The 26,501-nt window shown below is 34.8% G+C and overlaps 3 protein-coding genes across 4 annotated transcripts; 2 read left to right on the forward strand and 1 right to left on the reverse strand.

Annotated features, from left to right (window-relative positions):
* Positions 1-731: 731 nt before the first annotated feature.
* Positions 732-6,776, forward strand: LOC113501323 (palmitoyl-protein thioesterase 1). Its single transcript, XM_026882445.1, has 5 exons — positions 732-952; positions 1,462-1,699; positions 2,237-2,401; positions 5,172-5,448; positions 6,088-6,776. Exons 1-5 carry the CDS (start codon positions 871-873, stop codon positions 6,211-6,213), a joined length of 888 nt encoding a protein of 295 aa, XP_026738246.1. The 5' UTR covers positions 732-870; the 3' UTR covers positions 6,214-6,776.
* A 701-nt stretch (positions 6,777-7,477) lies between these two features.
* Positions 7,478-10,820, reverse strand: LOC113501296. 2 transcript variants are annotated; one of them, XM_026882404.1, is made up of 6 exons: positions 10,621-10,820; positions 9,830-9,995; positions 9,329-9,441; positions 8,860-8,952; positions 8,153-8,283; positions 7,478-7,728 (listed from the first exon to the last, which is right to left on the reverse strand). In XM_026882404.1, the coding sequence occupies exons 1-6, from the start codon at positions 10,735-10,737 to the stop codon at positions 7,524-7,526; spliced, it is 825 nt and encodes a 274-aa protein (XP_026738205.1). In that variant the 5' UTR covers positions 10,738-10,820; the 3' UTR covers positions 7,478-7,523. The 2 variants fall into 2 exon arrangements, with proteins under 2 accessions (XP_026738205.1, XP_026738204.1); XM_026882403.1 differs by having other exon boundaries at positions 10,606-10,820.
* Positions 10,821-14,760: 3,940 nt separating this feature from the next.
* On the forward strand, positions 14,761-15,535 carry LOC113501036. Its single transcript, XM_026882013.1, has one exon. It carries the CDS (start codon positions 14,881-14,883, stop codon positions 15,388-15,390), a length of 510 nt encoding a protein of 169 aa, XP_026737814.1. The 5' UTR covers positions 14,761-14,880; the 3' UTR covers positions 15,391-15,535.
* Positions 15,536-26,501: the final 10,966 nt, after the last annotated feature.

Here is a 26,501-nt window from a genome sequence, read left to right on the forward strand (position 1 = left end):
TAGTAGTGTAAGTGCTATAACATTATTAATTTTCAGTCAATCATCAGTTTAGTTAGGTAACACTACGTAATATAAATAGGAAATTTTTGTTATGCAATCATGTTCAATGTTCGTAGATCGTAGCCATAATAAAGTTAATGGAATCATTACAATCTGATTAAAGGTTATTGCTATGGCCCTGAATTGATATTCCCTAATTACAACTATCATTCTTTTAAAATTATTGATCACTAAGTGTTTTCAGGTGTAAGAGAATTGTTATCTTTTAATTGCTTGGTAAATATTTTACCTAATTTATATTATGTGAATATTGCGAGATAGAGAATAGAGAGAGAGAGAGAGAGAGAAAGAAAGAGAATATTGAGATGAAGTCTGAAAAGTAGGAAATAAATAATCCAGGCAATTACTAGATACTTTAGTTAACGCAACGCTAACGCCATCTTTGGCAGGAATACTGAATTTTGACCACATGTACCTAATACATACCATTGCTGCAAATAAATCGTGCTCCTTGCAGCGACATCTACTTTCCAACGTATACACTAAAACATAGCAATTTTATTTAAATACAAGCTTTAGATAAGAGTATAAGTATTTTTTTTAAGTTCTGAAATATATTTTTACATTTAAATGATAAAGTTAAAGATAATTGAAAATTAATAAATTACTTTTTCACGTTATGATTAGTTTATTGACAGGTTCTTTGACAGTAGTTTGTTTACATACATTTTGTATTATTGGATTGTTGATCATTCTGCGGTAGTTTTGCCGTTGTTTCCTCGTCGAAGACATACGTTTATAATTGATGATATCTACTCTACTAACAGTACATTCCTGAGTATTTAATAGTGAAATTGAGATAAAGTGAAAATGAAGCTGTTGTTTATTTTCCTGTATTTAATAAAACTCATTTATGGGACACCTACACCTATTGTATTATGGCACGGAATGGGTAAGTCTTTAAATTAATTAGTGGCAGAGCAATTATATTATTAAGAACTAGGTGAAATGCTGGAATTTTCCGACTTTGCCAGGTCAAATAAGATATGAATTGTGTTACATTACCAAGAAGTGCATAATCCTGGCATATGATTTTTTTTCGGTCTTAGGTATATCTCAAAGTTATATTCATAGGTCAGCCAAAAGTAACATAGTCCGATTATTTTTCTATACCTATTGGCAGTTATTTCATGCAGCATTTCTAACTAGAATAATACTTCTAAATTCTTAAGATTCACAGTCAATGTAATATCGCAATTAAATAAATTTTATTCAAGTGCTCATAATCAGTTTCCTCATTTAAACTGGACCACTAGATTACATGGTGCACGTCAAGCTATAAATATACTTATGAATATAATGGACTTGGTAAACAAGCTTATTATCATAGAATATTATAATGCTCTAATTATAAAGGCATTAATAATAATAAATATTATATGGCTGTATATTTATAAACAGGTGATACCTGCTGCCTTGCCGTCAGTCTGGGAACATTTAAAGTATTTCTGGAGAGTGTGATACCTGGAGTGTATGTGAATTCCTTGAGAATTGGCAACTCATCTATTGAGGACCTGGAAAATGGTTACTTTTTGAACCCAAATAAGCAAGTACAGCTGGTTTGTAATATGCTGGCAGAAGATCCCCAACTTAAAGATGGTTTTAATGCTATTGGATTCTCACAAGGAAGTCAATTCCTGTAAGTATTTTGTTTCTTTTTTTAATACTTCTATCTTTAAATGGTAACTAGTCCTTTTGATTTTAATTAAAGATTTTACAGCCCTTTCACTACCTATATTTATAATTATGTGTTAATAAATGGAGGAAAAGCAACCTTTGTCCTGCAGCAAAACAATCCATATTAAATAAAGAGCTCGTTTTTATTTAGCAGAAATGGAGTTATTTGCAGAGAGAGTTATTGTGATGAACGGAATGTTTACTATTCAAATACAATTGTGTCAATGTCTCTCATCTTGACTATTATAAGTTAGTCATGACTAGTATTGTACAATTATTAAAATTAACTGCAATTTAATTGCTACTTCACCTTGTTTATACTGAGAATCAATACTACTATTAATGACTTTGAGACTTGACCCATTAATTTAATTTAATATTCTATGCCATTTATTGTATAACAGTAAAAAATTCTTTAAAACTGCTACAGTATAGCACAATATTAAAATGGTTGTTGCAACTGATAAAGACTTTATTTTTTATGATTTTTGTCTTTTAGGCGAGCTGTAGTCCAGCGCTGTGGTCACAAAATCCCTCCTGTCAAGAACTTGATATCTCTTGGAGGTCAGCACCAAGGAGTTTACGGTCTTCCCCACTGTGGGGTCCTCATGCATCCGTCGTGCGACTACGTGAGGCAGCTCCTAAACTATGCTGCTTATGAGCAGTGAGTTATTTTATTTATCATAATTATATAATTTTCATGTGGGTTCTCGCGATAAATATCCACTCATTGTTATGTACATTGATGACCATTCTATACAGTTCGCTACGCGCTATCTAGATCGCAAGAAAAATCGAGTTGAAATAGGTATTCATTTTCTCCGCCATATATTGGAGACCATAGCACTTACCCCTATTTTGTTAAGTATTTCGTCTATTCCCATCTCTTAAATATCCGGACATCTAGAACTTTTCTTTAATAGACATATCCAAGGCAATCCTAACAAGACCATACCATTCGAGGATACCTAATCGACGTCGTTGCTTGTGTATTTACTTTGTACGCTTAGCACGCATCAGCAATATACAACAACCAATAAGGAGCGGAGTTTTGAAGGATGTACCTAATGTGCTAATATCCTTCTATACTAACTTGACTAGCGATTTGTACGTACAGTAATCATCACAATAGTTTTTGCTATTTCATGCATCTTGACACACCAAAATACAATATTATTTAATGGTATAAGACCTGGTTACGTTATTAGGCACGTACCGCACGTACTTTAAAGCTGTGTAACGTTAGCCACGTCAAAGTTTTAAAGTATTGGCTTTGACCAATGGCATATTAAAAAATAATTTTAGCTCGTGGTTAAACTACAAGTGCACAAGTTAATCGATCACAGGTTAAGCTAAACTTGATACGGAGGATCTGTGGATGGGTGAGGAACTATCCTAAAACGAGTTCCTTCGTGTTCCGGGAGGCACGTTAAATTGTGGGTCTCGACTCTCGACTGTTATTTACTCATCTTTGACAGTCGTTCTTTGAAGCTAGAAATCTGACAACCAGGGATATCGTGTTGCTAGTAACTGGGTTAAGATGGTCAGATAGACTGACGCTCCTCGTAAAACACTGATACCTAGCTGCATCCGGTTAGACTGGAAGCAGACCCCGACATGGTTGGGAAAAGGTTATGATGTTGATTTAGAGGAAATTAAAAAGATACCTTGAGAAAAACAGTACCCTTGAGTCTTGACGATATGTGATTCAAGGTTTGTGTTATGAGCCACGACAGACATCTACAGTTGACCTCTCTGACACCAGTTTTTACATCGCCCATGCTTAAAGAAGAGACCAACTCTACACTACTTTAGCAATAGAAAACTTATACAAAATTTGTAATTCTTCTTGACCTTCCTCCCAATATGAAGTAGCAGCAATGCAACGACCGGTGTATATTTACAAACATTGCGGCTGCTTATAATGATCACTCGTAAACACTCTTCAATTTATAGATATATACGATTGCAAATAGTCCAAAGTGGTTTTCTACTTATTTAACACTAGATGTTGCGCGCGACTTCGTCCACGTGTTTTTAAAGATTGAAGTTAGATTTTTTAATTGGAATAACCGTTTAGAAGTATTATAATAATCGTTATAAAACTATTATTCCAAAAACGAGGAGAAGAGTTTTTTCGTTTTTTATAAAATATCTAATCATTGCTCCTATTAATCACAGCCTGATGGCATATTTATATCCCATAACATTCATCAATACATGGGCTATCTAATACTGAAATATTTCTTTTTATATCGGGTCCGTTGTTCCTCAGCTTACCTCGATAAGACAAATAAACTCTTCAAGCTTTATAACATCAGCATAGATTTACCTACTTGGAAACTAAAACACACATTTGAAGATTGTACTACAAGTTTGTCAAATCTCGCAACATAGCAATGGAAGGTTATATGAATGCTAATAAACTGTTGCCTAATTATAAGTACTTATTAACCTACTTACATGTACACGATTGAAGATTGCAAACATAATAAATATTAACATTGCAATCTATTTCTGAATAAAATATCTGTGATCTCTAAAGTCATAAATGTCAAAGCTGATTATATGCAATCGCATTTGAGATCTGAAATCGCCAGCCCGATTTATACGGGAAGAGTTACGTCATTGACGTTGTAGAGGTTAGAATTGCAGGCATTGAGATTGCCTTTCATTGTCTACACCATAAAAAACAAAGGATAGGTATTAGGTACTAATAACTAATAACCACCACGTCACCACGCCCCCAGGCCTTTGGTAAGTTTGCAACGAGACTGAAATATCCGGCGCCCTCGCGTGATTATGTTTGACACCAATGTTGACTGTTGTCGAAAGTTAAAGGTATGGTTCATGTGGTTGTAGCCTAAAGTGTCCGGTTTCTCCTTCTATCCCCATTCCCCAAAGCGGAGAAGGCCCATGGCTTCAGGCTATATTGCGTACTACTCGTAACAAAAATAGCTCATTTATCTGAATTTAAATAATATGATAGTTTTAATGTACTTATAATACTATTGTGCGGCTGTACTTCTCGCTGTCACTGCTATTCACTGGATTACCTCTATTTGGAATAAACAAGTTCCACTTTCTTCCTAAGAAAAATAATATCGCTTGCTAGTATATTATTGTGTTTCCTTTCACAAAGATGTCAAGAGATATCACATTGCGTTCACTTTGTAACACTTGAGGCTCCGCCACAACAAGCTACGTTTTTAAAAAAACTTACTGGGTGCCTACCGCCTCGTCGTCAAATTGTCGTAGTAATATGGAAAGAAGACGGAAAGAAGAGAGATATTCTGATCTTCATTCGACCAAAAAACAACCATCTCCATCAAATACCTAAGACTAAAATAACTTAATAATTCCGAGTCATAATTAGCCAGTTTTATCAGTATTATATTTATATATTTGGATACTAATTCTGAGTTTCATTACAGTTGGGTGCAAACCTCCCTCGCGCAAGCGACCTACTGGCACGACCCATTAGACGAAGAATCCTACCAGCATAAGAGCATCTTCTTATCAGAGATTAACAACGAGGTTTTCATCAACACGACCTACATCGAAAACTTGAACAAATTAGAGCACTTTGTTCTAGTGAAGTTCAATAATGATACGATTGTTCAGCCGCGGGAGACCGAATGGTTCGGGTTTTACGAACCTGGCCAGTCTGAGAAGATGTTGACGTTGCAAGAGTCCAAGCTTTATTTAGAGGTTAGTTTTTTTTTTACTTTTTTAAGGGCGATGCGTGACTCAAATGATGAGTGACAGACGTCACTGACAAAGTTGGCATTTAAAAAAGGAGCGGGAAAATAATGCTTAAATAAAAAACAAATGTTTTAATTATCTACTTCTTTTGGACATCCTTCAATTTTGCTACATAGAATGATCAGTCTTATCGAAATTAAGTAATGAGTTAGTATGTAGTCGAGTTGTTATGAATGTGTTATCTGACATGAGTTTTGAACTTATTCCAAGAAAGTTATTATAGGTTACCTAATAGTAACTTTGTATTAAGTCTGATAAGTTTATTATTGAGACCTTGTTGCACAGAGGCGATGATCAAACTTAGTTTAACGAACTGTCAAAATATGTTTTTTTTTGCACTTATCATTTCGGTTTAAGATAATGTAGTATTCTTGCGTTCAAAACAATTCATTTCTCTTTTGCAGTACTAAAGAAATCTTTTAAGCAGCCTTTATTTTAATGTTAGGTATAGTATTTAGTATTTATTACCCCCTCTAATCAAGTGACACTTCCTTTAATTAGTAATGTTAATTATATCTGTACAAGATTGATTATAATTGTTAAGCTATCGTTATCATTTTAATGAAATTTTTCCTTATATTCCAGGATCGGCTAGGCCTAAAGAAGATGGAAAAAGATGGGAAACTTGTATTCATCTCCGCTGAAGGGGACCATTTACGATTCTCAGACAAGTGGTTCATCAAGAATATAATTACGCCTTATCTTAAGTAAGGCCATAAGAGGCTAATTAAGTGATAGTAATAAGTCTTAATCTCGTTAATGTGTGATACGATTGATACTTGTTTCCACAATCTTTGTTTTATAGTGACGTGACTTTTTAAGTAATTATTTTACTATAAACTTACCTATTCTCTAGTTTCTTTTTTAATTGTATGTTTGTTAATTTTGCCTTGTCTTATCAATTGACACTGTTTTCATATTGTCTATTCACAAGTTAATCAGAATCAGAATAAATTTATTTGTTTACACATAATGAATGAGAATGTAAGATTAAATGACAATATGAATATAAAATAGTCATAAGTATATAAATCGATTCAAAGAGGTTATATTATTTCGTTATAATATTTGCATATACCTACTACTGGCTGAATGGGTCTATTTGAAATTTGAATCTCGATAACTGCATGGCATATACCTAAGATTAAATGAAATATTTATTAGAATATAATAAAATGATTTTATTTTTTAATACTCATTATGGTAGCCTTAAAATGAGATTCGTAAAGCAATAATATTGTGATAAATATTTTAAATAAAGCTTGTAAAATGGATGTCTGTCTTATTGTCTTCGTAATTTAAAGCTACGATAACATTACCCTCCTTTAACGAAGTCGAGTAGCCTGTGTTAGTTCAAGGTATCAGCTACCAGATTTCATCGTAATCGGTCTAGCCGTTAGAGCGTCAAGAGGTTATAAATACACATGTGACATTGTGGACTCCGGTCAAGCTAATTACAATTAGCACAATAAATTGATTCGCAGAAAAAACTTTTTAAAATGTACTTCATAGTTTTATCGTTGATAGAATCCTTGCAGACTACGGCATGCAGAATGCAAATTTTATGTGGCTACTGGCAGTACTGGCTATGTATAATGAATGCAAATGTCATCAAGAAGTTACATACTTGTCCGTGTACTCGGAAGAAAACGATTTAAGGATATCTACCCAATGGTTTATTGCATACACAAGGTTAAGTGCAGTATTGGCAAGTTATCAGTATTGTTTATAAGATTTATTTGTCTCTTGCCCTTAATAAAATCCCACATTTTCCTACACAGGTATCTTCATTATTTAAATGAGTGACCCAAGTAGAGTATAATTAAATGTAATTTTCTTAATTATGCTGAATCTGAGATTGCCCGCTCACAGTAAGCTGAATGTGGTGTCGTGGTATAAATTAATGATCAAACCTGAATATTCATAGGTTGATATAATTAAATTATACACGTAGAAAGTTTATCAAAACAGCATCAAAGTTAAAATATCTATTTATTCAAACCATAACAATATCTTAGCTATCACTCGATGAGACTCTCCAAGTCTTGCTGTCGGCTCTTGACTGACTTTTGATCGACGTCGGGCTGCGCTCGCGCATCCACGTACACTCGCACGCAACGGTTATACTCTGAGCTTCGTTTTATGAAAGGAGCGTTTGCCCCTCGCACCTTGTGTAAAGGAAACTTAACTATGCATTGTAGCATGCAGCGCTCTGCTATTTTGTAACTGAAGAAAAAAAAACAATTGTATTTGAGATCGATTGCAGAGACGAGAGGCAGGGTTACTGTGGCTCCCGCACACAAATGAAAATAGAAGGAATGGGTTTAGTCGGTAAAAGTCTGACACTACCTTCCGAACACCCGAAGCGGGAGGCGTCATTTCAAAATTTCCAGTCCTAAAATGTACAAGTGATTGCTACAACAAATTACCGATTTGAACATGGGATGTGTCAAAGGGCATCACTTCATAATGTGCTATGCGACTGTTATTTATATAAAACGCGATAAAAATACCGTTACGTGCAGAAAACAATGGGACTTCCACTTGGGACTAACATTCCAAAACTTGTTGGAAATGTTGGGTCAAACCGGGCAAATATTGGGTCCATTGTGTTTCCACGCTGTATCGAAGTGCATCAGTAGGTACTTACTCGAATGGATTGATGCAGTCCATTCTTATGACGTTGTATCCCTGATCATGAGCTAGTGCTTTACTCTTCTCTGCCATGTGGACGGCCAGGCCCTGTCTCCTGTACTCCGGTACTACTGTGATCATTTTTATCTGGAATATTTATAAGAAATCTTCAATTTTTGAGATTACGTTTATTTTGCATTATATTTATATCGACGCAAAAGGAGGGGTATTATGAGTTTGACGCGTCTGTCTTTCGCCTTTGGCATTACAGCTCCCAAACGGATTGAGAGAATAAGAATGATGAGTGATAGCTCAGAAGAAAGGCAATTCACCTTTATTAAAAAACATTTGATTTGTTTTGTATTTACACTGAACTATTGTGTGCAAGTGTTTTTAGACATGTTTGGTTTATTATCGGTAGAGCTATTTAAAAGTTTTGGGGACGGTTTTTTTTACTCATAGTAAGTTCATATTCTAATTTCAACACCAAATTAGAGAAAACGAACTTCAAATTAAGCGAAAATTCAGTAGGGTTTTTTTTGTCTCTACATATTTATTTTTCTGTGCCACCTTTCTGATGAAGGCGAAAGGTAGGTACTGAAATCACAAAATTTTAAGCAAATAGTAAGTATTTCTAATTAGACGTATTTGCGTATTTTCATTTAGGTCTTCCTTAATTACAACATCAGATAATTCTACTCTAGTATATGTCAAAATAATCACCTCGTAAACTTTTTGTTGTTTGTACACTTCCCACAGATTCGGAGTTTCTTGTAATTTCGCCGTGAAGTAGAGGAAATCTTTAGTGTTTGGATCCTGGAATCAATATAGACAGTCATCATCTGGTCATAGATCTACTAACTTGAAGCGACAATTTTTTTCCTTTTTTTTTTGTTAACGCGGGATGTGGAAATGGGTAGGTAGTGTCAGATTTTCACTGACTAAACCTGAACCGCCGTGCTACGTCCTCCGCGTTTTTGTGTCGGTGTACGGCAATGCGTTGCAATCCTTCATAGAATCGAAATTAACCTACTACTGAGAAACCGCTTTTTTCTCCACTTACCTTTACGCGGGGTTCAAACCCGCTACCTTTCAAGCAACGTGGATTGGCGTAGTGACCTAAACTACGCGGTTATTTGTGCCGTGAAGTCAAAAGTCGGTTTTTAAACGACAAAAGAATATAACTGCTCACTTGTCTGTAAAAGGCGTAATTTCTTAAATTCCTCGGGTCAACGGGACTACTAGCGAAACTGACGCACAGCCCAGCCACTTTGCCGTCCTCGTCTTTGGCGAAGATTGAGTTTCCTGGAAAATGCATTTGAAGTAGATATAAGATGTAAGGGGCCACAACTTTTGCTATGTTATCTTACTACTCGTAATGTTATAATCGTGAGAGTTAGTATGTATTGATGTTTGTTCCTCTTTTACGCAAAAACTACTTAACGGTTTTAAACGAAACTTGGTACATAGATGGTATATAACCAGGATTAACACATAGGATAGTTTTTATCAAGATTTTATATTTCCCTAGGATCGTTTTCGATTTGCAGCGGGCGGTCCTACGTTCAACAGCTAGTGCAAATAAAACCATGTATATTTCAATACTTTTTTATGCGAATTTTTAATATGAAGACGTATCGCTTTCAGACAATTTCTTCTAGTAATGATATTGATCATTATAATCTAAAGGTACCTTGTTTAAGCAAGCCAACGAGATACTCGTCAAGAGCGCAGTCGTTGGATATGTCCATGTTGCGCGCGCGCACCAGAACATGTTCGCTCAGAAAATACCGCTTTATTATGTGTAAGGCCAAATCGTGATTTTCGCTAGTCACTTGGGACATCGTGAAGTTTTCGGGCTGGAAGTTTAGGAAAATAGTCGCAAGTACATATATATTTTAATACCATTGATATTATTTCCCTTAACTATATTTGAAGCTGTTGGGAAAACACTTCTTAGAGAAATAAGAAGTACCATAGTATAAATACTTCCGCATGTTATATTGCTTATAGAATATAAATATCCGAATAAGTAAGTATACCCATAAGTGATATCGAAAGAGTTCAGTGGCGTGCCATGGGAGAGGACTATGTCCAGCAGTGGGCTGAGACTGGATGATGATGATGATGATGATCGAAATGGACACAGCCCACACCTCGATTGGAACCGTTAACACACGGCACATTCATATTTAGAAATGGATGATAACTACTAAGTTATTGCTATTGTTACGGTTATACATTGGAGATCTGAAGACGGTAGTGGGAAATTCGCTGATTCTCTCCCTCAAAAAATATTTAGCATCCTTAAACGCAGAAAAAATCATGAGTAGGTCTAAAGTACTTGGATAGAAAGAGAGACAATTACGACAATTCACGTAAATCAATTCTGGTAAAAGGTGTAAAAAATCGAAGTAGGAGAAAAAGTAAACAAAAATATCGAAAAAAAGACACAGGATAGATACTAACGACTCTTTTTAATACCTTTTCTTGTTGTATTAAATCCATTATACCAAATACACTGTGACATTTTCGTAGCTGTAGTGTTAAATTTCTCGTAAGAATAGGTAAACTTAATTTTGTCAGTGTCTGTAGAAACATTACGGGAATTTTATTCTGTTTGCTTTAGACTTTGGCTCCAAATTAGACCGACCCGTTGACAGATGATGCCCATTCCTCTTTGACAGAAGCTAAGTACTAAAATCGTATGTGGCCAGTACTTGCTTATGTTTCTATTGTTATAACTTCACGATATACTCTTTGTAAGTCTTTTGGAGCGGATATAGATGGCGTTTTTGTTTCTTTTTATGGTGTTTCTTTCCGGTTCTTCTCTAAAGGAATGTCTTTACTGTTATGCTTTAAGTTGCCTAGAAAAAGGCCTATTAGCAATAAAAACTTTGAGGTTTGTTTTCTTTTTCATAACTTCATCCTTATCCTTATCCATGGTTGTATTTTTATTTAAATAATTTTGTCTTTTCTTCTGTGTATCTTTTACGAAGAATGTATTTTCCTCTGAGATTTTACGACATCCTCTTCTTATAGACAAAACTCAATAAGACCGTTTCAGTGCCGAAAAATAAACACACGTTATCTGATAATTCATTACATTTTATGGTCATTCTCGTAATATTTAATTACTTTGCAAGCGATAAACTCGGGACCTTTCCAAAAACTGATCATAATTTAGTTATTGTATATTTTCGATGATGTAGTAACAAACTTTCAAGAAGGATGGTAATATGTTTATTACAATTTTTGCGATCTTATGTAAGTATTGACATGTCTCTTATGTATACTCCACATAAGAGGACCTTTTTGAATTTGATTAAGACTTCATCAAGGCTTACATGACGAAGATAAATGTGATGCAGTTATAAGAACCGAAACCTTATATTGAAAACACAATATGACAGTCACTACTAACTTAGTGTTTGTTCCATTTTCATAATCATCATCGGCCTAGCCTTTTCCCAAACATGTTGGGATCGGCTACCAGTCTAACCGGTTTCAGCTAAGTACCAGTGTTTTACAAGGAGCGACTGCCTATCTGACCTCCTCAACCCAGTTACCTGGGCAACACAATACCCCTTGGTTAGACTGGCTGTCAGACTTTCCAGACGTTCCATTTTTATAATAACCTACAATTAAAATGTTGGTTTTAGGTTCAATACAAATACTTTCACAAGTGAGCAAGTGTCAGAGTTCCGTGGAATACACAAAAACCGCCGAAAGACCTGTCAAAGTTGAGGTTAAATCACGAATTGTATACGAACAGTTCCCATTGAAGCGGTCAAGGGCAAAACGGAGATACTGGCTAGTTGCAGACGAAGCGCCCACAGAAAGGCCCCGACCAAGAGTATACGAAGACGAGAAAGACGAAAATCTAAAGAATAAAATATCTACTCTTGTACATGAGATAATGTATGACACACAGAAGAAGATGAAAGGTGTCGAGATGATAAAGAGAAACCACAGAGAGGAGCCCGCTTACAAAGCAGGATTCATACTCAGCTTGGTGAAAAAATCCAAGAGCGTATTAGACGAGCTGTTTAACGTTGCCATCAAACATAGAGAGAAGTGGCTAGCACTAGAACAATTGAAGATCTTCGAGCTGATAGTACACACCAACGTTGATACCACGAACCTGCTGAGGCAACTTGTAGATGTCCACGTTAAACATATGAACGCAACGCAGGCAGATAAAAAGAGAATTATTTTGATTTAGATTCAGCTTTATTTGTAGTTTTAGTTCAGTTTATATCGGTATTAAATAATTATTGTTAAAATTTGTCACCACTTCTGTTTTCGTATTAAGATTTCAATTCGAATCATCTTCTCCTTCCTTCACTCCTCTCCATGTGGATCACCGGAACCACAAATAAGCCAAAATTTCAAAAACCCTAATTAAAATTAATCCTAAACAAAACAAAACTCACATCCTACACACACCGACATCATTCAACCTAATTCTGCTGAGCACACGTTGCACATTTCCCATTTAGCTCCATCAAAAATATTTCGTTCCATTTTCAGCCGTCGAAGTAAAAAAAATCCGCTGCAGTATATTCACTAGACAATACACACGTGTATTTCAACCACACATTGTGTACCTTCTTAAATAATGAGAAGGCGCATCCCATCTTTTCCGCGCGGTAATTATTTCTGAGGCGGCTCCACGCCACACCTGCGCCTTGATGAGGTCGGCGCTAGTGCATTAGTTGATGACGTCATGGTTCGATGATGACACGCCATAGATAGAAGATGTTTCGTCTACGATTCTGTTTCAAGCAGAATTAGGAAAAGAAAATGATCTTATACCTACTAATTATGCCACTTTACTAAATCTTTGCTTTAATCAATAAAATTTATTTTATATTAACTTTTAACTAAAACTGTAATTGGTTTTGCGCATAATTTGGCAACAAACAGGGCGATGATTGATTAGATCCACCAAACACAACCCTTCCCCACATCATACAGCATTGAATACGTATCGTGTAAAACAAAAGACCATCACAATGGAAACTACAAACTTTTTTGGCTTAAATAAACAATGGAGTGTAGGTAAACGTGAAATAGATGTATTTTGGCCGTAGGGCTGTCACTGACGAAGGGGAAAAATTCTTAAACCCTGAAAAATATTAATAGTTTGCACAAGGTGGAGGGTTAAAATAACGTATAAAACATATTTTTCTTAGTAAAAGACGTATATATAACATACTTAGAATAGGTAATAGGGTTTTCATAAACCACAATAAGATTTCGCTAATAAATTCAATTGGCAAATACCTGTGGTAGATTATAAACCGGGACGGAGAGTACGATAATAAATACATATTAGTATGTAGCACATTAAAATAGTAATTTAGTAGTTTAGCTGTCCTTACTGTACCTACGTGGTAATTGAAAATAATTTTCCCTCTCATATCAACTCGCAGACAAATTGCAAATAATTTTGTGTTTTGGGGTTGTGTACCTATATGATTGTAAACATAGATAAAAGGTTCTTGTTTACGAAATAAGTAGATAAGGAGAGTATCATTAATAAACATGGTGTGCAATAAAGAATATTCTATTCTAAACAATCTAAAACGAATTATATCCTTAAGCATTTGGTTTTGAAGAGTTTGAATACTTAAGTATTAAATAGTTTGGAAAATTGATATTTATTTCAGCTGTTGCTTGGTGTACAAAAGGTAGTGGTTATCGCCTTCCGCCTGAGCAACCGAGACAAAGAGTAGATTACTATGGACTTGCCAAAAGATGAATAATAATCTTTTTATTAAGGTTAAGCCAATTTATTGGTGTAATTATGGAAGTTATATGGACATGTTTCTTTGTACTTCTTCAATAATTTTGTTAACAAATAAACGATATTGAAAAGAGTAGTTTAAACGATTTGAATTGATTTTGATTATTTGAGAGATAATTCATAATTTTTTTTCTACTTCTATATTAAAATTCTAGTAAAAGCCAAGCAAGCTAAACATATATTAAAATATCAAAGCGTGTCCATATTCTTTCGTCGGGCAGGCGGCTGGGCATCGTACGCGGCCGTCCGCTACTGGCCGCCCAAAATCTGTATACTGCGACCAAACAGTCTTGATCATAAAAATACTTTATCTCCTACAACTTCTTTATTATCTGACGTCAACTTGCAATAGATTCTATTTAAGAACTCACAACCCTGACATTGCGGGCATTTCAGTTAATTAAATTAAACAAAAAACCCGTTATAATTAACTTCGAAATTAATTACATACATGTAGTTATTTAGAAACATCAGATTATTATAATCGTGACAAATATATTTGAAACCTGTGAAAACACTAAATATTTCATAACGGAATATGAATTTATAATTATTTTCGTGTTTAGTATTCATAACTGTTAATTAAATTAGCTTGATAAATGCGAGTATTTTATAGCGGATACAATCAATCGACCATTTCATTTTGTATTTCGTTTGCGGTAATGGAGTTGTTTTTAGAAGGATGGTAATATGTTTAAAATACTTACTGCAATACTATGTGAGTACTAACTGTCATCTAAATAGCGAAAATTATAATATCACAAGGTGAAACAGGTTCAAATTGGGTTTAAAAAAATGATTCTTTTATTTTTAATAAACTTTGTGATATTATTTCAGATACAATAGAAATACTCATACTTAACGGTAAGTGTCTTGACTTGATTGATTTACCACTAGAAGAGCCTCATGCTAACACTCCACCTCAGTTGAAAATGAAACTGAGTTCGGGAGACATGTACGAACCCTACAACCCACCAAAGAAAAACACCAATAGTAACAATGGCAGGAGATATTGGCTACTGAACGACACTCCCAATGATGCACCACATTTAAAAGCCGGCGTCTATGAAGACGAAAAGGACGCTAACCTGAAGAATAAAATATCGACACTGGTACAACAGACGATGCATGACACGGAGAGAAAAATGAAACTGGTTCAGCAGCTGAAAGAAAAACATAGAGATGAATCGCCTTACAGAGCAGGGTTTGTCTTGAGTTTAATAAAGAAGTCTAGGGACGTCTTAAACGAGCTCTTTAACGTGGCTATCAAACACAGGGACGAATGGAAAGCTCTAGAACAATTGAAGATCTTCGAACTGCTTGTGCACACGAACGTTGATACCACGAACCTCCTAAGACAGCTGGTGGATATACATTTAAATTACTTGAATGCGACGTCCGGTAACACGGAAAAGGACAAGAAAAAAGTTATTTTATTGTAGATTAGGTTAATTTGTTTTCTATAAGGTCGATATTAAATGGTAAGATAATATTAATAACTAGTTTTTCGTCTAAGCTTATTTTTTTTTTATTTCACGAAAATGTTTACGCTATGTATCCTAATTTATGTCAAAATCAAAATAATCTTGGTGTCTAAAAACTTTTAAAATAATAGAACGCGACTTAAACTATTGTAAAACGAAAATAAAGATAAACAAATAAATCAGTCAGTCGGAAATGTATCACGTTTATTAAATTAATTTCGTGTTTGTAAGACTCCAAGATAGTTTACCTGATAGAATAGTATATTTGTTGGATCTATCTATAAAGTAATATTTGGTATCTAAGATCAAGATTTTTGTGTACACTACACCCTCGTCGGCGACTTGGTCAGTTTCTTTCATCTGGGCAGAATTCGCGGCTAATTGTGGCATTAAACAATAGAACCTCTTAGCAATACAAGTAACGCGCCTCTCATTGTTTGGCGTACACAAATGCCGGCTGAATGTCCGTAAGTTTGTGCCTGCATGCACGGACAATAAAAAATCGAGATATTGTTTTCGTCCAAAACACAAAACATGACGAAACTGTTTTTGAACAGTATCATTTGAACGAAATGTTTTGTTCGAGTCTCTGTCCATCTAAACTTTTGTGGGAATCATGTTGATGCCTAAACAGGTGTTTGTATAGCTATTTGCTTACTGCAAGACTGTTGTGTAGGTAATTACTTCGGGGTTCGGTTTAGAACATTAGTTTCAAAACAATTCTCGAGTACAGAGACTTAAAAATTAGGAAACCTCTTAAGTTATCTGATTGAGTTCCAGAATTCCAAATCATTCCATTGAACTTTAATTTATTAGCATTGCTATGGCCGATGATGGCAGCTTTAGTAAAAACCGAAAAAGATCTTCAACTTTTTCAGGAATTTACTGACTTTTATTAATATGTACCTATTTATCTTATCGTTTATAGTCTTAGGATACTATACTAAAACTTACCACTTAGTAACACCTCATCAGACAGAAACCCATCAACAAAATATTCAACATCACAACAGCCATCAATGTTTGTATCTCAACAAAGAAAATAAAATATTTCAATCAGTGAAAAGTAGATTTTAATTAATTAAATTCATTCAATGTTAAAATCACTTGCTTTTCAATGACTCCCAGACAAAGCTCAAAGTGTATTATTTTATAGACAAATCGAAACAGAACGGGATTATGTGCTTACATAATATAATAACTGTTATATAAAATTGTATGTTAAGACCTAAGGTTTAGGGTGCAAATTTGCTTGTATAATAAGTTAAGTTGGGCCGTAACGGTATTGAGTGTAAATATAATAGGGGATGGAAGAAGGCGTGTCCGTGGCTCGGCGCAAATATAATCATGAACTGGGACGAGATTAGAGACTTCATTGTTAAAAACAATTATTTATATCTTCAATTTATTAGTATTGTCGCTATTTTGATTTTCATAAGTTTTCAGTAGGTAACCAAACATGTACTTTTATGCAATGTAGGTAGTAGGTATATTTGGTTTCTAAGCTCTACAGGATTCTGTTTCTATCTCAACTTATTTTTTTTTGCCAATAGTGGAATGAATATAAACAAAATAGATATAGCGAGGACGGACCTGTGACAATATTTCTAATTATTTTATGCGTCTCCTTTCTCCTATCCTTGCGTACATAAAAAAATTAATGCACGACGATTGATAGAGTTCTTATTTTTCATTTCTAAATACTTCATGTAACTAAAAAGGCTAATATTATACAAATATACACCTAAATCAGTACTTATTAATTAAAGTTTCTTTAATAACATTAATTTAGCACTGACACCGTCTCCACATCACCTCTGTGCACTAATCAACGCGGCTCCACGTCTGTACGGCGCTCTCTATCACAATGCCGCTATTACATTTGCTCAATAATTGCCGCCCCCCACCCCGCACCCCCTTCGCAAAGCCAGCTACAATCGACTAAGATATTTAGTTATTCTAGTTACTATTTCGACAATGTCCTTCACTGAATAAATATTACTATCATAAGTATATTACCTATTAGGTAGTTGTTTCCGGCGGTTTCACCCGCGTAGTACCCGGTCTTGCGGTAATTTTTCGGTCTTCTCCTTGAGAAACATCATCATGATTTTCTTTTGTCTTTTCTGCAATTTTTTTAAATTTTCTCACCATTTACACTTTCCCTGAACTGCTACAAATATTTCAAGACTAAAATAAGCCAAATCAGTTCAGTCGTTCTCGAGTTTTAGCGAGACTAACGAACAGCAATTCATTTTACACAAGAAGAAAAGAAGATAGTTTTTCAATGTTCACTTTAAGGAATAATATTGTGTAGTCGGGGTAAAAACATTAAATTTTCAGGAAAGCTTTTCCATTACATCGAATCAGCTTACTATTGGTGAAAAATTGATAATAACTTCTTGTAAAACACTGGTACTTAGCCGAATCCGGCTAGAAGCCGACCCCAACATAGTTGGGAAAAAGGCTAGGCCGATGATGACTTGTGTAAATTATGGATATTAACATAAGCTATATCCTAGGCAGTAGTGGAGATATTTCCGCCAATACCTCTTTCAATTTTATATAACTTTTGTTTTAGTCAACATTTTCACCGGTTTTACACCTACCTACACAATAAATTCGAAAGAAGACGTTACATGATTTCAGTCGTCAATAACAAATACACAAAAACCAAGTAAACTATAAAACCGCTAATTATATTAACTAAACAACTATTATAATTAAATACCTGCACATTTATCAATGCCAATAATTGCAAAATTAACTTTATACAAATATCAATTAAAATCCATTGGTCATTGAATTCATTATTGAATACTTTCAATTAATTGAAACCCTTTGATAACATTAATTAAGAGGACACAATGAAAAGGCAACAAGCCTGCCTGGTTAGTGGTTTGTGGCGGCGACCACGGCTCTAACTCATTACCTGATGAAAGCTATTCGATTTCCACGCACCGGCTAATTTTAGGTGTATCCAATACATTCAAAATGAAATACTGTTGGTACATGTTTGTATTTAGGTTTTCTAGAATAGTTTAATTCAAGTTTTAAGTAGTTTTAGTAGAATGAAGTGTGATTTATCGTGAATCGTGAACCTTCGTGCTAATAAAATGAAAAGAAACTTTATATTTTTCTAAACTTCTTTTCATCTAAGCACGAACGATAGTTAATAATATTGATGTATTGAAATTAGTTAGGGTGTCGGATCAAATCTGAATATGGCTGGCACAGGACCGCGATAGATAAACACGAGATAGAGAAGGCCTATGCCTAGCAGTGGGAGAACAAAGGCTGTGGATGATGGTTTAAATTTTTGAATTGATTAAGTCACCTTGTCACTAAATTACAATCAATCTTTAAATGTATTTGTTACGTCTTTCTACAGGTCACTGCGAAACTTGCTTAACATATTTCTATGACTAGATGTGCAATAAACTACAAACTTACTATCTTAAAAAAACACATTACATGTACTTATACTTTGTTATTGGCGCCACAAAATGCGTTAAATCACAAACAAAATGGTGTTAATTGCATAAAATCCGACATAAACACAAGAGCTCAATGGGTCTAAAGATAAATTAGTAGAAGTGTTTCCTAAAATGTCTGAATAAGTGAATAGTGAAGCGTATAAAGCAAATAGTTCAGACGATAACGTCTGATAGAAATTAGTTTTGTTGAGGTGACCAACCGGCTCATTTACAAGAGACGTTCTCGTGTTATTCGGTTTAACTTAGGTTAGATTCAGAGAAGCTGGTTCTGTGTATAATGTGTATTAGTGGTGTAAATTTAATAGACCGTCTTGATAGATAACCACAGTCAAATATGGAAGTTGAAATTCGTTGATTTTTAACGTCATTCGTCATCGTTAAGCAGTAAATAATTTTTAGTTTAATAACTTCAGCTTCACCTTTTTTGATAATGATTTCTTGAAAAGATCATGGGTTAAAAGTATTTTGTTTTGTTACGCTTCACGTCTACACGTGTTCCCACATTTTCCTCATTGTCTGATTATGAATGTTGCGTTATGAAAACTGACATAAAACATTGATCAGCCAAATAAATCAGACAGCGAGGAAAATCCATTTTTAATAACATTTATTTGGCTGATTGTGTAGTCAATCTTCCATATCAGTGTTCATAACGCAACATTCAATTACATAAAGTATTATTTCTCAGCAATATAAAGTTACAGGTACTTTATTTAGCTTCGTGTACTAAAGTAACTGAGCCTACGTTACTTTGTCTCTAACAGTGAAAACGTGGCGTCACTCTATCTCATAGTATCTTTGACGGCGACCGCAGGCCGGCTTTAATTAAAGGATTGGCCGTTTTTCTGCACGTCCGGCAGCCCGGCGCGGACACGATCCGGTGCAGAAAGCCAGCTCAGTCGGTGTTGCCAGCTCACGAATATCAGAAAACCGGGGAGTCGAGAATTAATAGGATTTTGACGAATATTTGAGGGAAACTTTCCGTTTTGTGAAAAATATTTTTGGGCAGCAAAATCACGTGGATGTATATTAACTAGGCAGGTAAAAGACTAATACAAGTTTCTTTTTTGCTGTATAAACATGAAAGTGAAATAGATGAAACTTTACCTCTGATAGTAATTTTTTTTTGTAAATACAATACTTTAAAAAAATCTAATAATGGTTGAAACTTGTTAAACATACAAATCGGAGACCGAAAACCACGTTAATGACGTGGTATTTAATATGATTATAAGCTTATAATTTTCATTATTAGCGAATACCATCCAATCTACAAGATCATTAATATATCGATAACGGCACAATTAAACTTATACTACACACTTCTCCCAAATATTTACACATAAATAATTACCCCATAATGAGCCAAACACATTCGTTCTGTCCACCCAGTCCAATCGTCACCCTGTACGTAGTAGGGGTATAATTAGACGGATCAAACGGGTCCGAGCCGGATCCGGTTAGGTTGAGGTGTGCCGCTGAAGCGTCCGCATTTTTCGGACATTTCACTTTAGCCAAATGAAATGCAAAGCCACGTGGATTTTCTAAATGAATGGCGAAGACCTGATGTGTGTGTGTGTGTTTTTTTTTTTAATCAAGGAATTACAGAACTAGTTATAGGGTGCATTATGTATTTTATAATTTTGAGTACTTTGAAAATGAGTCATACCTAAATAAACTTCTATTAACGAGTCGTAATCGAGTGTTATATTTTTTAAGAGAGTACTACCATTGATATGATTATAAACTGTAAAAGCTAAAACAAAGTAATAAATAAATAATCTTCCAAATATTAAATACAATATAAAAGTTTTTTTATCATTCTCTGCCACAACAATACGCGTTACGCTACATACAATTCGGACACAACACCAATTTTCGCGAACCCAAAAAAAGTAATACAAAAAAAAAACTAGTAGCATTTTCAATATTCCAACATGAAGCTAGCAAGTGCATAACCGAAGCCAGTGAAACAAGTAATTAATGAACGTAAACAAAAAGCAGAACCCTTTTGTGTGTTATCTTCCCGGCGAATATTCCTGGTTATTGTGCGCTCTTTAACAAACTGCATTCGAAATTAAAATTTTTCATTCTCCGCCCTCCGGGACGCCCTGGCTCCGTCCTTACAGGAGCGGGATCACTTTTGATTATATTCCCTCCCACCGCAACGTAATTGGGATATTTTGTTGGAACAACAATGGCTTGCACATTCATTCGTTTTAGGTATTATAATTTTTTCCCCATTCTTCTCCATTCTCTACAATTGTACGTCTACGTTTACTTTCATTTGGATATTACTTCTTATTCTTTGGTGACTCACACAATTATGTGGATTTCATTATTTTGTGTTCCACGTTTGTTATCTTTTGATTATATTTGACCTTTCCGTTGAGGTCACAAAAACAGCCGATAATTGAAGTCGGAATTGATAAGTGGATGTCTGGTCTCCGGGATTTCTTCGTATTATTTACATGGCGATAAAAGTTCACAGTTGAGTGTCTACCTAAGAATACTGCAGGGTTAAAATGACAAGGGAACAAAGCGTATTTTCTCGGTTCTTCACCTTTCCGCGTCTAAATGGTACTTTCAATCTTTTAGAGGAATTAGGCAGCGTGCAACAATGTGTGTGGCAACAATGTGGCTGGCAGGTAGAGGTGCCTGCCGGCGCGGCAGCGCGTGACGTCATCAACTAATGCACTACACCCGGTGATTGTCGCAGGTGAGGACAGCCGCAAGATAGGCGGACACTCATCTACAAGAACTAGAAGCGACCAGCTCATCTGAATCACATCAAACTGATCCACAACTTTCTTTCTTCATGCCTTTCGTAACTACCAAAAACTCAAGTCGTTGCCTCTAAGTCTGGACATATCTACTGCCTGGAAATAATACTGCTTGCCTTTGCAAGCCATGTAAGCCATGACACCTTTTTTCAGCAAACCAAACAAGTGTTTGCATGTGTTAAAGCTACTTACTACTTAACTTTTATCTTTTCTCACAAATCTGATCATACTTGTCTGTTCTAGTATCTATGGGTCCTGGTTTGAAGGTGCAAGACTGATTACTTCTCGTCGTTCGTGGCACGCACCTTACTAATTAACAGTGTCACCCCGACTATACGGGGTACAGGTTGCATGAACAAAACTGTTTGTATGAATGAGAATTATGTGTATGCTATGGTGTTATTTATCTTTGGTGGGATGGGATAGTAATAAGTTTTTAAAAATGAGGTTTTCCATTGACAATTTGGTTTCTTTACAGTATTTTTTCTTTTTACTTAATGTAGAGTTCTTAAGCCTAAAATGTGGCCAGCTTAACGCCGATATCATTGGCATGCCTTAAAAAAGTTGGTATAATTTGAAAATAGGGACGATGACAGATATTTTTTCGCCAAATAAATTGATCATGATTACAGTATAATTATACATTGGAACTTACGCATAATTTCTGTGTTTTATATAATTAAAGTTTGCGAAGTCAAATATCCCGAGCCACCTCTTTAAAACTTACTTCTTAACTCTATATTTATTTTGTCAATTTAAAATAATACAATATTGAAAGATACGCGTCTTTTTTAAATATCTATCTATCTATAGGAATAAAAAGATTGTTACTTTTATACCATGTCATTTTTATTTATTTATTTAAAAAAAACACCTTAAACTATCCTTACAGGATCTCTTATCCTAATACGACAGCTAAGAACTAAAAACTAAGTATTTAAAAACTAAATTATTTACAATTATGGTAATCCACTAAAGTTAAAATTATATACTATTGTGTTTGTAACATAAAATAAATAATAATTCATTTGCGAATTCACCGAAACAACATGTAAAAACAACAATGCTGCTATGTAGATCGTTTATGATACGGATGGCTCTGGTTATGGGTGCTTTGGCTTCATCAACATCCCTATTCCATTTAATATCATTACACCAAAAATGTATTAAAGTAACTTAAAGTAAGTAAACACGATAAACAAATAAAAATATAAGGCAAATGAATACCTTTTGTGTACGTTTATTTGTAAAGGTAGGCGTATTTTAACCGTTTGCCAGAACTGGACTTTTCATTGAATTCGCAGACTCGCCGTGGCTTCTATAAAATTATATGGAACAAACAATTTGTGCTCGCCTATGTTACTCAAAGTTCGTTTTATAAACGTCAAAAAGCTGTCCCTTAACGTGTATTCGTATACCTGTAAGAATGGTTACGATAGTCGAGATCATGACTTAATAAAGTTTGAGGTTACATTGCAATAAAACTTTGTGGTGTTTCCAAGATAACGCGTACAAAAGCGACAGTAAGCAGATTCGGGTAAACACGGACTGTCGTGAATCTTTTACGCCTTCCCCAGGAGGCGGAAAAAAGACCACGGGAATATGATCCAAACTATTAGAAAATAAGTACCACAATAAGGCTGGAAGTTTACTTTGCAAAACGCTAAATAAAAGAAGAGCCTACAAATTTTCTAGTCGTAGTAGAGTACAGGAAACTGCCTGAAAATAAACATCTCAGACAAATTTAAAACAGTTGTATTGGTTCCCATATGAAGACAAAAAATATACAATGAGTAGGTAGAAAATGTTCATATTTTTTACAAGTTACTTAAAACTATTGAACAAACCACGACGTTGTCACAACCGTGTCCAAGGCTACGAGAGGAAAAAGGTATTTGTTTAATAAAACGCAATATGTTTTTGGTAATAACTTGGTACACAACCAAACTTTGACATCCACAGTCGAGTCGAATGCGCACTCTGTAAAAATTACAAAATGAAAATTGCGGGCCGGCGCCGTTGAATACATTAATATCGAATATTGAATACATTATATAAAGATATTGAATGAATATACCGCTAAAACGAGAGCCGAATGGAAATCAGCAAAAATCCCGGGAGAGGATTCAAAACGAGATATTCGTACATTATAGCTTATTAATAAATCCATTCTTTGCTTTCATGAATTTGTATTTACTAAATCTATTGATACTATTGATAGACGGCTGTCGATTTTTTTTTCTGTACCTACAGCCATTGGTGAGCTCCCGTTTGTTCGTTCTATCTGACTATAGTGCGTAATTCAACAATAAAGAAACATGATTTTATTGAAAGTTGAACAGCATTTTCGTTGTTTCAAGAAACTTGATTATTAAAAAAGAACTGCAGGGATACACATGCCAATCTATTAAACTAACATATCAATCGCCCGAATATGTGCAATTTCAATTATTATTTTTATTTTACAAACCTACTTCTCACTCTGTCTTACCGTTTATACAAAAGGGACGTTTCTCACCGGGAAAGTCGAATTTTGAATTACGATTATGAATTTTTTTTTAAGTATATCAAATGTAAGCAGTAACTACCTAATATTCCTTCATCAAATCACAACCAAATCTAAATCATACAACCATAACATATGCGTAAACGTTAATTTGACGAAATAATCACCGGTTATCGGAGCATCAATCCAATGATTTCATTCAGACTGCATCTGCGAGCGATCAGTAGATGTAATCAACTTTGTAGGCGAATGTACCTACTCTATATACAGTACATAGGTACAGTCGGCGATAGCGGGCAACAATGCACGGAGAGTAATCAATTTGTGTATTCAATCACCGCTCTAGTAGATTGAAATATGAAATCCTTAATTGACATCCCTTTATTGTTGTTGGTTTTAATATTCGAAGCTTGTTTTGAGTTTATTTTTTAATATTGTGGTTAGGGATGGCATGAGGTTGAATTGTTGTCAAAAAATTTTAGCTGTGTTTTTGTTTTTTCGTTTTGGATTTTGGGTTATATACTTATCTGCGCAACTGAATACTATTTGATATTTATTTATTGCAAAGTATCTTTTTGTTCGTTGTGCATTTTTAAATTCCTCAAGCGTTGTCTTAAGTCTCCCGTCTTAATAAATTGACTTTCCTTATTGTTTATAAGTCTACTTGATTTCAATAGATTATCTGAACCATTATAAAAACAAATTATTCTAATCGAAGTGCAACACACACTTAAAAGGTGCTCACATTACAATTCAATCAATCACAATACTCAACAAGTCACAAAGACTAAAATGAAATCAGAAATGTGATTAAAAATAACACACCGCCCCTATAATAGGCGCGATTACATGAGCCCGCGGGTTCCGTAGTGAGAACGAGTGCAATCACATTAGCGGCTGAACCCTAAAATTTTAATCTGCGGCACAATGGCGGCAATCGCTGATTGCTCGCAGTCCGCATATGCATAGTCTTTGGGGATCGCTTAGCGTGCACTGCGGGAGCAAATTACGTGTACAGCGGCTTGTGGTACTTCTATAACGATGTTGCTGGATTCGTTTTTTTGTTGTGTGTTTGAATTTAGAATATTAGGCGAATGTGTTATTTTTATAACGATGTTTTTGATTTTTTTTTGTGGGAACTTAAAATATTAGTTGGATTGGAAGACTACTAATATTAATATTTTCGTTTGAAATAGAGGAATCTTTGCCGTATCTAAATTAATATTACCAAGTACTGAAATGACTGAAAAAAATTTCATTGGCGATTTATTTAATACGGCAGTTTCGATAGAGCAAAACACAAAAAAAATGATAAAGGTAGATACAAAATTTTATTTTATTTTATGAGAGTCACAAGAATACTAAGAAAACGGATTAAACCTCTGAAATAAGTGACCAAAAAAATGTAAGTTAAGTTTTTTCACAAAAAAACTATTCTAATTAGGTAAATACAAAATAATTTATTATTCTATTGCATCAATTTTCGTGTCGTGCAGTGTACCCGCGCGACCGGCAAGGGACGAATTGTTTTCATATTAATAGCATGTTGAGAGGTGCATCACAATAGAGCCAGCCCCTGGCTAAGAGTGTTGTTTATGGCCATTTAATCACTCCGCCGATACGCAAGTGTCTAACTCAAGGTTATTTTATGCAGGATAATAGAACTAACTTGATTGTAAATGGAATCGTAATTAAGTAATTAATATATTTTTGGTATCATTTTTTGTCCCTTCTGTTTCAAAGCCGTGTTTCATGTCCATCCTGTTGTTTCGTCGATCTTGGATGTATAAAACCGCTTTATATGATTAAATTCCTTTTTTTTAATTAGCTATATATTTTATTACAAAAAATCATTTGATTCAAAAATCTGACAACTGAAATAATTGCAGTCTCTCTTATTTTACTGATTCCTTCTTATTAATCATTCAAGCATCCCAAGTCTTAAAAGAAAGTCATTATATTCAACCCATACATCCCCTCTACCCCTACTTAGTTCAGCAATCAGAATCCCAGCATCACGTTCAAAGGCAGCAAACTGATTTACGAGTACGTTCGCGAGTTATTACGTTGTTCAGGTGCGGCTGACGAGGTAGTTTTGTTTCGCCCCCTCCCTCCCCCCTCCTACCCTACTCAACCCCACTAGTACTGCACTACAGGCACTACAAGCACTACAGTACAGAGTTCCTACCGCGACTTCTTAAAGTTACATTTAGCAGTTGCAGAAAAGAGAGGTCGCTCTACATCGTGTAGTGCGCTGTCCTGCTCCCACACAGTGTTATAATA

This window comes from Trichoplusia ni, chromosome 15, assembly GCF_003590095.1.
Source record: "Trichoplusia ni isolate ovarian cell line Hi5 chromosome 15, tn1, whole genome shotgun sequence".
Taxonomy (NCBI): Eukaryota; Metazoa; Arthropoda; class Insecta; order Lepidoptera; family Noctuidae; genus Trichoplusia; species Trichoplusia ni.